At 37.1% G+C, this 16,232-nt stretch overlaps 1 protein-coding gene across 9 annotated transcripts in view; it reads left to right on the top strand.

Annotated features, from left to right (window-relative positions):
- Positions 1-16,232, top strand: part of TRAF3 (TNF receptor associated factor 3) — a 68,907-nt gene that overhangs the window by 22,468 nt on the left and 30,207 nt on the right. For 8 of the 9 annotated variants that reach the window (XM_052693525.1, XM_052693526.1, XM_052693518.1 and 5 more), the window contains 2 exons: positions 648-789; positions 13,461-13,717. In XM_052693525.1, coding sequence (XP_052549485.1) covers positions 13,476-13,717 — 242 coding nt within the window. In that variant the 5' untranslated portion in view covers positions 648-789; positions 13,461-13,475. The remainder of the gene's footprint in view (positions 1-647; positions 790-13,460; positions 13,718-16,232) is intronic. The other variant, XM_052693522.1, reaches the window with a different exon arrangement.

The raw sequence follows: 16,232 nt of genomic DNA on the forward strand, positions 1-16,232 counted from the left end.
GTGTGGCATTGTTCCATTTAAACTTGACTGTCACCTTTAGAAATGTACGTAGATAGAGACTGGAGTCTTCCATTAATGATGCTTTCAGACTCTTCCTCCTCTTCTCTGTGCCTGTTAAAATGTTAAGTTCGAGAAAGTTTCCCTAACACGTGTTACTTTCTTCTAACTGTGTATTTGAATATTGTCTTAGGGTGAGTGCTTTTTGGAGAAAGTCTGCAGAATATTTGGTTACTTTTCCAGAATTAATTTTCCAGGAGTAATGTTTCCAAATAGAATTTAACAGACTGTTAAGGAGAAGTTTGTGCTGCCCTGTAAAGTTCTTTACAGTCCGTGATGGCAACTAATGCATCTGGGTGGAGAAGTTTTGTATGAAGGCAGAAAAAATTGACCATAACTTTCACTTTGTGTAGGTCCTGCTATATAATATTGTTTCATTGAAAAGTACTCTGTGAGCAATAGTGGAAAGGAAAACAAAAATCATTTGTTTGTATGTTACATATACTCTTCTTCACTATTTTTAAAATTTGCCATTAAAAATTAGTTTGATACTCAGTTTCATTGGACTGAGTTTATTGATGCTGAAAAACATGTACGTGATTTTTGAATGAAGGTGATATGTGATATAAATTCAACTTTTCTTTCTCTAGGGTGAAGAAAGAAGCCAGGCAGACCTGCAAAGTTCTTTTCGTCAAGAGTAAAGAGAGCGCTTACAGACCATTGAGAAAGTGCTTTTTTCTTCCCTCTTCTCAAACTACAGATCAAATGAGATTCAAATAAAACAGAGGAAATGTAAGCAATCAAAAAGCCTGTTCCAAACTTGGGGGAAGGGAGGGATGTCAGTCTACAAAGAAAAGGAGGATAGAAATTCCATTAAAAATCTGTCGAGAACTTTGGATGTCAATAGCATTCAAAACTAACAAATCACTTTTCAATGTGGTAATCTCTTCAGTTGTCTTTCAAGGAGAACTTTATGTGAGGAGTGTATGAATTCCCAGCCGATGCACAATTTACCTGTTTTTATAAACTTGTTCTTACAGAGAGCATGTACTAAAGAGCAGATTCCAAGAAAATACATAAGTCTTATGGAATCGTCTGTTTGAGACTCACTTCTAATGTTCTGATACTTGTGACTCAATCAGGGGTGTTGCTTGATGCTGTCTTCACATCTGTGTCAAATTCTTTCTTGATGCATTTGGTTTTTAATCTAAACTCTTCTTGGCTGCTAGGATAAACCCTACGTTTGCCAGCTTAAGAATTTGATAACACTGGATACATGATAGATGCTCTCCTAAGAACGTTCTTCCAGAGCAGTCATTGCTGGGTTGACATAAGTGGCTTGACTTGCTGACTGTTTTTCTGCTTATGTGCCGTCTCAAACTTCACTGAGAAATCATCTCCTTTCTGCCTTGTTTTTTATTTCAGCCTCTAGTCATACTCAAATTTTCTTCTCTTGGACGCTGAAAGTACAATAGAACTTCTTGTGAAAGTGAGCATGTATTTTGGTGACTGTAGTCTGAATTTCCATGTGCAGCACTTAGTTTCCATTACACTGCTGCTGTTATGAAAGGTTGACGTCAGGAAAATGTTTTCTTGGTTTTTTGTTTTTTTTTTTTTTTTTAAATCTGTGTTGTAAATTCTTGTGCTTCAAGGTAGAAACTTGACGTAATGGTTGAGGGCTTGAATGAAACTACTGATCAAAACTCACCAGATAAAAGGAGGCTGTATAAAGGATAGAGTACGAGTCCAAAAGATCTGTATGAATAGAGATTATAGAGATAATTTTTAACATATATCTGGAGATGGAAAAAAAAAGAGGCTGATGGGCACCTCATTAAGCATTTAAAATTTTTATGTGAGTAGTGAGAAGAAGTTGGCATTATTCAGCTGAACTTGGATACTGTGAATTTGTCCTAATTACAGCTGTTTCTGGCTTTCTGTGCACTTAGAAGATCCATTAATTCAGTGAAGCACGGTAGCTGTTCAGACTGATAACAAAATGCATCCTTGTTCCAAAATGGGATAAGCTTTGCTTATATTATTTGCTGACAGCTGTGCTGGTGATAGCTGTGATTAGTAAAATTCTTGGTGCAATTGATGCCCAGGAGAAGAAATCACTGGAACTATATAAAGAAAGAAATATATAGCATATGCTTCTGAATACACAGCTTCCTCATTCTTTTTTTTTTTTTTTTGTTCCCTGAGTAAGTGTCATGAACAGCAGATTTTTACTTTCTTTTAAGATGGTTTATGGTTGATCTACAGAATTTTCTTATCTGAGCTAATACTACTAGGAATTTTCTGTGCTTGACCTCAAAGTAATTGCTTCTAAGGTTAATAGAGTAAATGCTAAATAGATGCTTTGGAGATACTTTTATTGCCGTTATTTTTTCTCAGATGTTGTATTTTGCCAGCTAAGAAAACTTCCAGCTTTGTCTTCAGAAAGCAAATACGCGTCTTTAGGCTTGAATGAAATTATGAAGGGAAGCGCAGAAGTGCTGTAGGCTATGAGTCTGTCCTTAGTGTGTTCTAGACACTTTTTAACGATTGGAAAAGATCCCAGGAGCTGCATGTTTTGGAGTCTTCGTGTAATTTGGGGCTTTGAGGTACAGATGTTCCTAATTGGTTTACATTTGAAGCTCACTTGTTATCTTCTAAATGTAACAATGTACCAACTGCCAGGAAAAGAAAAGCCATTGAAGGAAAGGGTACATACTTTGTAATGAGAGTGGTGGTTCTGCTTAGGTATAGAGATGCAATTGACCTGACCTCACTAGCTATTTGTCTATGATGGTAGACCTAGTGTTTTCAGATCCTCTATCTAATTTGTGTGGATCATGAAGCGTTGGGCTACAAGACCATTTTAATTGTACTGTCCTGTGGAAGGAAGGACATCTTTCTTTTCTTTTAAAATTTTCTATGAGGATTTTGACTGGTGACACTTAAATCTCAGTTGGAGATTTAAGGAGATTCTAAAAATAATGCTTTCTGCTGATGTAGAATTTTTCAGGTCAGGAAGGCTATAAGTAATATCGTTCTTATTTTGCCATTGAAGAGAAAAAGATAAAATGGTGAAGTCTTAAATTCATGGATCAGTGTAAAAAAATTCCAAACCACTGCTATAATATTTGAAGCATCATTGCCTAGATACAAGTTATTTGAAAAAAGTAGAGAATCACAGCTGTTTATCCTCTGAATAGTCACTACTGATGCAACATACTTTAATTTTAGGACTTAAGCTGCTTGCTCTAACAGTGAATACTTTAAATCTGGTATTTGCTCCAACTGGGGGGCTGCTCTTTGCATTTCTAGGCTCTGCCTGCATGTATCTTTGTAATGCAAGCAGGTAGTCTTTGTCGGCTTGAATTCTTCAAGGAATCTCTGACTATTCTTATTCTCATTTAGTCTCATTTAGTTCAACACCTAGAGGCTGTCAGGTTTGAAATTTAAAAATAAGAATGCATAGTTAAATATCTGTTTGCTATTAATACATTAAGCAATTACTCTGTTTAGTATATATTTGGTAGAGGTGAACGTGATATCATTAATATTAACCCAAGGAGCCCCTGGCTTAAAGTGTGCAAAAAGAATTTCCAACTAAAAGTGGTAACTTCACGTTTCTAGCTTGAATACGAAAATCTTTCTAAAGCCTTGTAGATGATATACTAGGTGTGAGTTTTTAACAGGTCTCTTAAGAAGTAGCTATACTTTATTGTTCTACCAGAAGTATGTTTGAAAGCATGTCACAGACAAAATCCCCATCAATTTTTTGATAATTCTCAAAATCCAGTGCCAGAGATCAACATTCAAAGGGACCTGCTGTTTGTGCTCATTTTTTTTCTGTCCTGGGTTTGTTATCCTGTCTAAGCTGATTGTGTAGAAATGGCTTATTTTATTAATTATTATATTTATTAATTTATTATATTAATATTTATTGATCTGAAATCTGAAACCTCTACAATAACCTGCAGGCAGCAAATATAAAAGTAGAAGTTGACAAAGCAAAACAATGAAGTGGTTTGATATTTGGGAAAGTAAATGCAATCTGAGTGTGCAAGTGGGAAATTGCATCAGATTCCAGGTGGAAGAATCTTCTAATGGGACTTTGCAACTGGAAAAAAAAAAAATACTGCTGTACACCAGAAGAAATGTGTATCTTTCAAGTATAGACTAAATATAGACTTAGCTTTCAATAGCACATTCCTAAACCCTGTATCCCAACAGAAAGCAACAAGTTAGCTCCTTTCTTGCATTGACAGGAAAGTGTGTTTTGTAAATCTAAATCCTCATTTACAAATAAACTCAGCTCCTTCCATGAACACTTCTGTGAAATTAAAAAGTGCTTTAGAAAACAATGAATGTAATATTCAGTTTTGCAAGTTATGACTTGCAAACGTTCAGTATCCGAAGGGGAGCTACAGGAAAGAAGGGGGCAGACTCTTCAGCAGGGTCTGTGGTGATAGAACAAAGGGAAATGGCTTCAAGCTCAAAGATGATAGATTTAGGTTAGATGTGAGGGAAAAATCTTTTATGATGGGGGTGGCGAGGCACTGAACAGCTTGCCTGCTGATGTGGTTGATAACTCATCCTTGGAGTCTATCAAGACAAGGCTGGATAAGGCCTTGGCAACCTGATCTAGCTGTGCTGTCCCTGTTCGTTGCAGGGGAGTTGGACTAGATGGCTTTCAGTTACCCTTCCAACTCTAAGGGTTCTATGATTCTATGACTTCAGATTCTGACATGCTAGCATGACTTTTTCCAGACTTTTTTGGCTTTGCTCCTGAAAACTTCAGTACTATATTTTTACTGGAGATCTAGAAACAGGAATAACCAGAAATACTAGTACAAATGTTCTTTTCAGATTTCATTTACAAATGAGTTTCGGCTGGGTATTTCCCTCGTAAACAACAACAGCAACAAACCCCTAGTTTCTCAGAGTTCAGGATGAAAAGCTGTGAAGAGTACAATGCAAACGCTGGAAATGCTGAAGATAAAGCTTTGATCACTTCACTGAACAAGTGGTCAATGTCCTGGTCTTTCTCCACGTTTTGATGAATAATAAAATAAAAGCAAATGAAGAGGGAGTTGCCCTTCCCACCTTTTCACCTCTTTCTTCCTTGATAAGAAGCAATGATTTTAGACAAAGTTGAAGATGTCATCTAGCATGGAATAAAAACATACCTCATGATCTGTTAATGGATGAATGTATTCCAGATAATTTCCTGTTAAATGTTCTGATGATGTGATTTGTTTTCAGGTTTTGGGATTTCATTAATATTTCAGGCTTTTCACTGAGGAAAAAGTAGTTTTCTTACCTGAATGTATAGAATACAGTAGTCATTTGGATTGGGAGCATTGGAAATGTGGGTTCATAGAAAACAGGGTAGATTGATTATTTATTACTATTATTTAGTTTTTTATGTAGACTTAGAAAACTTAATCTGGTAAGACCAGAAAGCATTTATGGTTTGAGTTCTGTCATCTCAGTGCTACTGAATGGCTGTTTGTAGTTCCACAGTTTCGAATTTCAACATAGAATTCAAAAAGCATGGAGCCATACTTGAAACAGTGTTTATTTCATTTGCTGGCTTCCTCCATATTCTGCTGTGTTCAGAGTTTCCTGGGAGTGTTACTTTGTTAAACGTTAGCTGCACTTTAAAATTAGATTTGTCTTTTTGAGATTCTTGAGAAAGGCAATTTTCATGTCTTCTATTGCTTTTTTATCAACTTATTTTTTAATTCCTTGTTTCCTGGTCTCTGTAACTTTTGTTTCTGGATCCTTTCTTACTACAACTGCCAGAGATGAAGTGAGAGATTTTAAGATAGGTATTTTGTGATGCACAGATGCATTTTGCCGGAGTCTGGCAATGCAGAAAGTATTCCTCATGTGCTCCTCAGTCAGCAGAGTAGATAGATTATGATTTGAAGAGTATTCATTAGGGTTGAAAACGAGAGCCTGTTTCATTAACAGATTGCAACAGAATAGCGTCCATGGGTAGGGTTGCTGTTTTTAAAGGCTAACTTCAAAAGACAGCAGGAGCAGTTGATTCCTTGTTGGTGATTTCAGAAATGAAAAGAATTTGGTGTGTTTTTAGTTGATGTAGTTTAAAACCAAGTAGTTTCTGATCTTTTTTTATTCTTAACCCTGAAGGCAAACCTGAGGAGGAAAAGTGACTTTTTTTACATCACTTGAGGGTTAGGTATCTTTTTCTGAGACTGCCATGGCCAAAGTAATTTGGATGTGCCATTTACCATGATCCTTATTGATCCCTGTTGGAAATTGTCATGACTAGTTCAAGCCTACTATTTCTCCATCATAGTAGGCATAGCAAGGAAACATAGTTACTTTTCATTTGGGCATGTGTATTTTGGCATTACTGTGTGTGACATATGGTGCTGTGACTTCTATGTTGTGTAACAAAGGAGAAGGAAATGTTAGACTTGCTGCAAAATGAGAAATGGGGGAAATCTGAATTGATGACAATAGATTTCCATAAAGATAGGATACTCAGGATGCAAATATAAACTGGTTTTGCTAGTATTCTCTTCAAAGCATATATAAAACAGTTCTGTAAAATGAAACTACCTTTAACTTGAGATAGACTTTAATATTCTGGGAATGCCATAACTATCACAAAAGAAAAGGATTTATTTTAGAATGACTGATTTTTCCCATGTAAACAGAGTCAGAATTTGCAAAACTGTAGGATGTTGATCCACTTCCTTGCCATGGGACTGGCAAATGTATTTCAGTTGTGGACTTCCCCTAAACAGCACAGGAAAAGATTGAAGTACACTTTGTACAGCACTTGTTTGCTCATCTTTGAATCTTTCCTGTTCTTTCAATGCCTCTACTAGAAACCTCAGATAGGAATATGGGTCCTATCTAGGGGTTAATTTCATAATGTACTCTTTTCTCTCCTACACATGGCAAGCTTGGACAGCATGTCTCTTATCTGTTGTCTTGTGGCCCAGGCTTTCAAAGCTTAAGAGATCTTTGATTTCTAAAAGAGACTTTTGATTTCTTGTACATCAGTTGACTGTATACCATCTTTTGGTAGCCTACTGAGATTACAAAGTAATTATTAAGAGCTGTAGGTAGCAAGTGCAAGTTGAAATAAATAAAAGCACTGTTTCCAGTGTTGCCTCAGGCTGAATCTTGGTCATTTTGCTGTAACATATGTTACTATTCAAAAGAAATGGTGTAACTTGCAAAAAATTGGATAGTTGAACATAGTGGTGTTTAAAATCAGCTTTCCTAAATTAAACCGTATTGCTTTTCTGTGGTTTTTTTTTGTTTTTTTTTTTTTTTTTTAATTCTTAAGAGAGCTCTTTTTTGAGTCATTGTCTCACTTTCTCTCTTCTCACCTCCCCTACTCTCCCTTCCTCCTCATAGTGCAATATATATTAGACTGTTAATTATTCTCAGCACGTTGTGGAGTAGGTACTAAAATTGTCAGTTCCTGGGCTATTGAATACCCAAAAAAAAAAAAAAAAAAAAAAAAAAAAGAAAAAGATCTTATTACTTATAAATATTCTCTTAATAGAGATGTAATTGTTGCTCAGAGTAACAAGTATGTTAGAACTGTTTCCCGGAAAACATAGCCTAGCAGGCTTGCTAAATAGAGTTAACTGTATCTGGGTGATGTTCTGTTTAATACTGTAAGTCACTTGACACGAATGTGTGAACTCATTGTTGAAAGAGATGAGGTCAAACAAAGTGATAAAAAGTTAAAAGAATGAAACAATCTGAAACGTGGTTACCACTCATTATCTGCTGTTTAATAACCTTGCAAACTGGAACATGGGAAAATGTTGTAATGTCTGTGACATACGTGGTTGTTTTTTGCAGTATTTCAAGTTACCAGTATTTTATACTTCTAATATCCTAGTTCAGATAGGAAAAGAATAGCCTGCACCATTCAAGCCCCCCCCAAAAGTGTTCCTGTTTGTTCAACAGTTCTTAGCAAATTAAGCTCTTAAGTATAATGGTGAAATCTGCCCTTGTTGCTTGAGCAAATAGCAGTTTGTTTATCAGAACAACTTCTTTTCTGTATGATATCACATTGTAATTGCCATAAAAAGAACTCCTTGCAGTGGGAGCAACTGGAGCAGGTTGCTCAGAGAGGTTGTGGTATCATCATCCTTAGAGGTTTTGAAAGCTCAGCTCGGCCTTGCACATCCTGATCTAGCTTTGAAGTTAGCCTTGCTCTGAACAGGAGGTTGGGCTAGATAACCTCCAGAGGTCTCTTTCAACCTGAATGATTCCAGAATGTTGCACCTAATAAGTGACTGTAAAGAGCTTATAAACGGCAGGAACTTCTCATGCAGAGAATACTCAGACTTTTCTCTCTGTGTTCAGATGTTCGCTTTGCAAAGTTCTGCCTGATTTTGGTAACCACCAGCTGCCCTGTCTTACTAAGGCAGGGCCTGACATGATACCAGGCCTCTGCAGTGATGTGTCCTTGTGCTAAGCAGCTCTGAAGTCAAGATTTCCATGGCAGGCTTGCTGCTCAGCCTTAATTTTTTTTGACATTTGTCGTGTTGAGTAAAATGATAATATGTTGTCACCAATATACTTCTTTCAGCTTGCATTATTGTTTTAACCAGCCATGAAGTTATGTCAGTGTATGTTGTGTATTGTAATTACACTCAAAAGTGGAAGCAAAGCTGAGTTGAAGGGGTGTCTAAAAGGTGTGAAGGAGATGTGTATGTTCTTTTCACTGTGTGTACTAGGAATGTATTAGAAGCTATAAAATACTGAAAGACAAATGAAAAGTTCAGGTTTTTTCGCTTTTCTGTTTTTTATCATTTAAGATAAAGATTTCTGTGTATTGACTTGAGGCAGTAACTCTTAGACAGAAAGCGCCTGAGCTAGGAGGACTGCAGAGCTAGAAATACCATTCTGAACGTGTGACTGCTTGGTTCTCTGAGGGTATCCTGTAAACTACAAAATGCTGTAGAGAGTGAAGGAAATGAAGTCTGGTTTCCTTCTAATCTATGCACTACGTTCACTTTTAAGCCCCAGTTTTTTACCTTCTCAATAATTAAGAGATCTCCATTCTCCCCTCCCAGCTACAGTATTGGAGGGAACAAAGACCATCCTATTGCCCTAGACAAGAGGAGCAGGTGATTTTGATGTAGCTGTGAAGTGGTGGGCCAGTTAATAGACCATACAAGAAGCAGTGGTGACTGTGGTTCCACTTTCCAGCTCACTGGGACACTCCATGAAGTTTCTCTTTCTGTTCCCCGCATAGGTTTCATGAAAATTGATATCTTTCCACTATGATCTTTTGCTCGCTGTCTAACTTAAGGTTTCTTTTTTGGAACTTAATTTAGAGATTGTGCATGCATACTGCTCTGGGAAGCTTCTGTTGTCAGTGAAAATTGTAATTTGATGAAAGAGTTTTTCTGTCTTAAATAAAAAAAAGACAAATTAGTATCTTTTGTTATCTCCTTCTCTGTTAGCATAACATAACACTTGAAGTATCTGCTTGACCTTTTTAATTTTAAAAATCTGCTAAAAGCTTATTTGTTTTCTATTGTTAATATATTGAAACTGTCTTTTTGTGGTTGACTTTTGGGGGATGTTGTAGGTTAAGTAAGAGTTGCACCTTGTTTCTGCGTGGGTTTTTGTTTTGTTTTGTTTTTTGTTTTCAGACGTATTTTTTTTTTTAAAGTTTTATAGATGCTTTATTCTAACTCTATGTTGTTTCCCAAGGATAAAAAACTGGAGCTTAAGGAAATAACTAGCGATGAATCAGGAGTTAAGATTTAGCTTGCTGAACAAGGACTAACTTGATGGCAGCTTGCCATGCCTGTAGGAGTCAGAAGCTTCCACCAGAACTGGCATTCCTTGAGTGTTCTAGCCAGTTTCATCTCACTTCTTTCTGGAAGTGGTTACCTTCCCTACTGTAAGCACATACTATCTTACTGAGGTGTGACTTCAAAATTGCCTTTTATTGGCAGTTTGAAACATGATTATGGAGGTATAATCCAATTCTAGAAGTTCCTGAAAAGGAAAAAATGACATCACAGATGACACCCTGTAGTGGTATGTAAACCATTAGAGAAAGCTGTTTACAAAAGGATGGCAGCTGAAATGTTTATACTATCTGCACTTGTATTCATTGCTGATCTCTTATGCACATGTAATAGCATGTAACTCATGCATGAGTACTTAGCTGTGCATACAGTAGTTTGACTTGTGTGAGCAGTTTGTGATAAACATCAGATCTCCCCACCTCCTTGTTAAATGCAGCTCTCAGGTTATAATAAAGAGATTTAGGTACTCTGTACTATTCTATAGCTGCACTTTGTGAATTGCTTCTTGTTTTTGCTGCTGAAAATGCTGACTGTTCAGAATGCTGTAGAGAAGAATTCTTCACCAGGCTGGCTGCTGTGGTGCTGCACTTTTCTGGCTGATATACTTTTTTGTGAAACAAAAATATAAAATTTGAAGTACACAAATCTGACTGTTATGCATATTGCATAGTAAATTTTGTCAGTGGGCTTTCTGGTTGTTTTCTGTGACAAGATATCCAATATGTCAATTCCAAATGGGGACTCATGTGGAGCACTGTACAGCTTATTTTGGTATGAAATCTCTTTCCAGCTGACAGTTCAGCCCCTGATTGGTTTCATATCTCTGTGAAACTCTCACCTGCTGCTCATTTGACATTCAGTATTCTTTCTCAGTTGAATCTTGCCTCTTCTTCTTTTCACCCCTGCCTGCCTCCTTGAGACTCAGTTTCCATGAAGAAATGATGCTACTGAAAGACTTTAAATTGCAAATCATAATTAGCTTCTTTCTGAAAGAAATTTGAGGAAACAAACATTAAACAGTTAAGTTGTGTAGGATGTCTTTAGGTTCAGGAGTTGTGTACTGTTGTGACTTGCCAGTTCTCCCTTCAGCATCTCTTTCAGTGCCTTTTTTTTCAAGTTGTTCCCTGAGTCAAATTCAGACCATGTCTTGTTCTGTTCTTGCATTCTAAGGAAAATCATATTCCCTGTATTTGTTATTCTCACCATTCGATGTGCTTCAAGTTGTCTGCTGACTTCAAGAGTTAGCAAAATGAGTGGTAGAGGTCTCAAATATGACAGAAGTACAGGCAGCTGAAAAGGAAAAAAGAGTATTTACAAACCATAAATCAACACAGAACTGGAATCCTATGGAGATTCCTTAACTGCAAGCTCCATATTCAGCTTTTTTCATAGTTGTACACAAGAAGCAAATCTATAGGTAGCTAAATTTCACATTTTTCTGTTATTGCTTCAAAGGTTTAAGTTCTCAGCTTGTGTCTGAGGTCACCTCTGTTCAGCCATGAATGTTCAGCTATGCCAGTCATGTCTTGGGCAATCTCTGTTGCTCAACTGCTTTCATTAGCTGCTTTCCTTTCTCACTCATGACAGTTCTCCTAACCTTCTTGTCTCCTAGACTCTTGTCAGCATCACATCTCGTTTTCTGTATTCTGGTTACAACCTCTGAAGTTACCTCTTCAGTATTGTCATAGTCTGTTTTTATGCTTGCTGCTGAAACTCTAGTTCAGGCTTTGCTTGCTTCCATGATCTAAGTTAATCTGAATTTGCTCATTAAGGAGAACTGCAAATTTCGTACAGTTCAGCACTGATTTTTCTCTCCTTCAGATTGCAATCTAATGCCTTGGCAGAAGTCTTTGAAGACTACATGAGAAGCAGGCAGACATTAATTCAAATTATGAACCAGACTTCATGTTTACCTTTCAGTGAATGTAGAAACTGATTTTATTTATTTATTTATTTATTTATTTTGTATGCTTTTTACTGGTTTTGAGTAAGACCAAATCATTCAGCCTATGTACTGAGTTCTGAGGATGGTTTTCCTCAGGCTTTCTCTGTGGTTTATTGAGATGCAGTGAGGCTTTTCCCTGGGATAGGAGGGTGCTGACATGTGGATTCTTCACTAAACATCTCTACGTTTGCTCCACTGGTGTTGGCACAGGCATGAAGTAGCATCAGCGGTGGATTGTAATGATTTTGTCTTTTGATTTAAGAAAAAAACAGTCGGCATTGGAAACAAAAGAAGGAAAGTTCCTTGGGTGTTTAGTCTGTGGAGAATTTCAAACCTAAAATATAGATGAAAAATGACCTATGAGAAAATACATTGAATTATAAATACTTAATTACAAGGCCTCAAGATGTTCCAGGAAGATTCAGATTGTATGTTGGGAATAATTTCTCTGTGAAAAAAGCAGTTGGGCATTGGAACAGGCTGCCTATTGAAGTGGTGGAGTCCCCATCTATGAGGTATTTAAAGAGGTGTGTGGATGTGACTCTTAGGGGTGTGTTTAGTGGTTGACTTGTGGTGTTAGAATCATAGAATGGCTTAGGTTGGATTGGACCTTAGAAATAATCTAGTTCTACCTCCTCTGCCATGGGTAGGTTTGCCACTTACTAGATCAGGCTGCTTGGGGCACCATCCAACCTTGATTTGAATGGCTTAAGGAATGAGGGTGGTGTTTAGGTAATGGTTGGACTTGATGATCTTAACAGTCTTTTCCAATCTAAATTATTCTAATATTCTATAAGTCAGAAGTCATTCAGAGCAGGTTTTTGAATTTAACTTGGGGTATTCTTCCTCTGTTCCTCTGCTAATTCATTTCATGCTGGCCGAGAGGTGTTGTAGTCCAGGAAAATGGGTACTGTAATTCATCCTTCGGTTATGTTAATTATTTTCATAGCTGCCTGTCAGTTGTACTTAGTCCTACTTAATTAACCAAGTGGCCGTAATATGTACACCTATCTCCTCTGTCAATTAGACTTATATCACCTGTTTTCTAAATGTGGGAATTACGATGAAAAGTTTGGAAAGGTGTTTAATGAATAAAATATTTATGCTTTGTTCTAAAACAGTGCGTCTTATGCACTGCTTTTGCATGAGACAAGGAAAAACTGGGAGTGGGGTTGTGTGGACTCCAGATATCTTGTGTAGAATAGCAGTGGTTACGTGCTTTTTACAGTAGCATGTGAGTAGCATTGTGCATGGTACTGCACCAGCACACCTGTTCCTCCATACCCCTTGCTGTTTCCACTAATGAAAGTTGCAACTTCAGTATTACTGACATTTTTTTCAGCAACAGAAATGGAGGGATACAAACTCTGCTCTTTCTTGTTTCTAGAGTGATGGCAAAATTTAACTAAGACTGCTTTTAGGAGCAGCTTTTAACGCTTGCCACTCAACAGCCTTTACAAATGTTCAGTATTTTATTTATTATATTATATATATTATTTAGTATAAATTTGCTAAGCTTAATATATTTACACATATGCCCACTTCATGTATGTGCTGTGTCCACATGATGTCTTTCCTTAGCAATTTCTGTTTTTATGTAGTCTCTCAGATGCTAAGTTTTTTTTTATTTTGTTTAAATGGAAAAAGAGATCTTTGTTTCTCAGAGCCTCTCTTATTTTGCTTCTGCTCCACAGAAATTATCTTAGAGCATGGACACCAGTAAGAAGACAGAACCCCCTTTATCTGTAGAAATGGTACAACAAAGGGCCAATCCTGATCGTAGTCCTTCAGCATCAATTTATGTTCCAGAGCAAGGTGGCTACAAAGAGAAATTTGTAAATGCTGTGGAGGATAAGTATAAGTGTGAGAAATGTCACTTCATCTTATGCAATCCCAAACAGACTGAATGTGGACACCGATTCTGTGAGACTTGCATGAATGCTTTGCTGAGGTATGTTTCCTGTTGTAATGAAACATGTTTAAAACCTGAGAACTACTGAAAACAATTTGAACACCACCTTAGTTTGATGTGTACTGTAAAGTAATGCCCTGGATTGGAAGCAGTCTTAACTTGCTGGTTGCTTTCTTATTTCTTACTCGTGCTGATGTAATCTGTATACTGGGTGAACTTGAGATAACTAAAATTTTGTAAATATTATCAAAATTGCTTTAAAGTGTTTTAATCCCTTGTGGTGGTACATAAAGTAAAAACTTAACTGTCTGGAATGTAAACTGAAGAGCTGTTTCCCATGACTGCTGACATGACTATTTTGATCCAAGATCCATTTGATAATATGGAACAATGGCTGTGTGAAGAAGTGAGCCTGCAAAGGCTCATTGGAGTGATAGTACCTAACCTACTGGTGGACTCAGATTTACAGCTGACTGGTGGGACCATGGCATTAATGTTAATGGTTATGGAGCTTCCTTCTCTTATAAAGTGCCAGAAAACACATAGAATTGCTATATTTTATGGGTTGCAGTAGGGTCAGGAATGCCAGGGCATAAAATGTGTGAGCGAATGTTTTGGAGATAAAATAAATGCTGAAAGATGTAGGTAAGAATAAAAGTGTGGTTGTTTAAATAGAAGTGTCTAGATTTTAAGAAGTATCTGTGCATCAGTAGAAGTGTATATCTTTGTCACTCAACTTCGATGCATTGCTAGTGATTGCATTTAACAGTGCTATTGTGACACTTGGTCTGATGTTTACAGATTGTTCTTGAAGCTTCAATCTCCTGGTGTAAATAAGCAGTCAGTACTTCCATTCACTAATAGGTAACAGAGGTGCAGAACAAAATGAGCTTACTGGATATTACATATTGCACTACTAATATAGAGAGGATTTCACTTTGAAAACTCTGGTGACTTCCTGTTTACGTTTTGTGACCATCCTAACTCGAGGCAGTATATTTCACTTGGAAATATACTCAGAAGGATGCACATTAAGAGTACGTGCTACATGGTAGAAGAGGTTGTGTTACAGGGTTGTTACATTACCCTGTCACAGGATAGTGTAACCTCCATACTGAGGAAATGCAAGTGTCTGTAGCTCCCTCATGCATTCCTGTAGGCCTTTTGCTACAGCATGCCAAATTGGAATGAGATGAGAAAGACTTTTCTTTCAGTTCTTCATGTAAGGTGTAGTTTGTTGTGAGAAATGCAGTTATTTCTTTCTGAATATATGTTTTTGGAAGGCTCTTACATGGTTAATAGCAGTGACTGCAGAAAAGCAAACACCTGGCATGCTTGGATGTGTGCAGATGGACAGAGCAGACTCTTAACAATCCAAGCAGTAACGATTCTGGCATTGCTGGAATCTGGGCAATTTTCCTTCCCTGCTGAGAGACATGCACATGTGCTTATTACAGTGTAGCTAGAATATGTGTTATTTTACCTTCCTTTCTTTTCAACCAGTTTGCTCCTGAAAAGGACACATAGGTAAAAGACCATCTGCCATGCTGCTCTTTCTTTCTAGTTATTTTGCTATGTTTAAGTGCCCCTTGCAAACAAATCCTGTACAAAATTTTTCATTCAGTGTTGATATGCTGCTGCACACACTGATTACATACTACTAGGTTCTTTTCCAGGGTTATTTGAGGACAAAGAACTAGCAGTCAGGATAGCTAATGCAATAAAGATGTCTGCTCAGTATGCAACTGCAGTTTAAAAGAGCAAGTGGGATGCTTGAGTGAATTCAGTAAAAGCAAGGGAAGGATGACATTGTATCAATATGCCCTTAAGTTGATTAGTTTTCCCTCCTCTTTTTATTCCTAGTTAAAAATATATATATATTACAGATGTAGAAGCTGCAAGGCAGTTAAGATGCTCAGATGAATAGAATGGTCACTGCAGTGAGTAAAGGCCAGAGTGAGGTGATTTGAAATAACTATACTGATTACATAAAATAATCAAACCAATTTGGTCTTTTGCATTGATCTGTAATGCTGCCAACAATGGCAACTTGTATGGTCTGTCAATTAGTTGTCTTGCAAGAGAGTTTACCTAGCAGTTACCTGATGCATTCCGTCCAGTGCTTTAAGAGAGAAATTGCTTTGGCTATCCTCATTTTATGTGGGGAAAAGGAACTGCAGAGGAATAAATAAATTTACTCAAGATAAAGGGAGCTGGGATCTGTAGCAGCTGTTAAAACCAGAACAGGATATATAACTCACTGTGAGAGAAAGTGAGGTTTAATTATGTGTTGTTTGAAAGAGGTCTGGATAATAGAAAGAAGCAATATTTTCCATGTTTGCACTGACAGACAGAAAATTGACAAGAGCTGTGGATCGGGTACAGGTTTCATGAAGAAAACCACTACACGTGTGGCTAGAGGCCTAGTGGTGGTTTTATTTCCTCAGGAATTCCAGACTCAAGTGTTCAAATTTTTTGAGGTAACATCATGTTACCTTATTCCAGTAAACTGAATTCACTTTTAACATTTAAAAAACACCATTGAATAATTGTA

Source organism: Tympanuchus pallidicinctus, unplaced genomic scaffold (assembly GCF_026119805.1).
Source record: "Tympanuchus pallidicinctus isolate F22 unplaced genomic scaffold, pur_lepc_1.0 scaffold3, whole genome shotgun sequence".
In the NCBI taxonomy this organism is placed as follows: domain Eukaryota; kingdom Metazoa; phylum Chordata; class Aves; order Galliformes; family Phasianidae; genus Tympanuchus; species Tympanuchus pallidicinctus.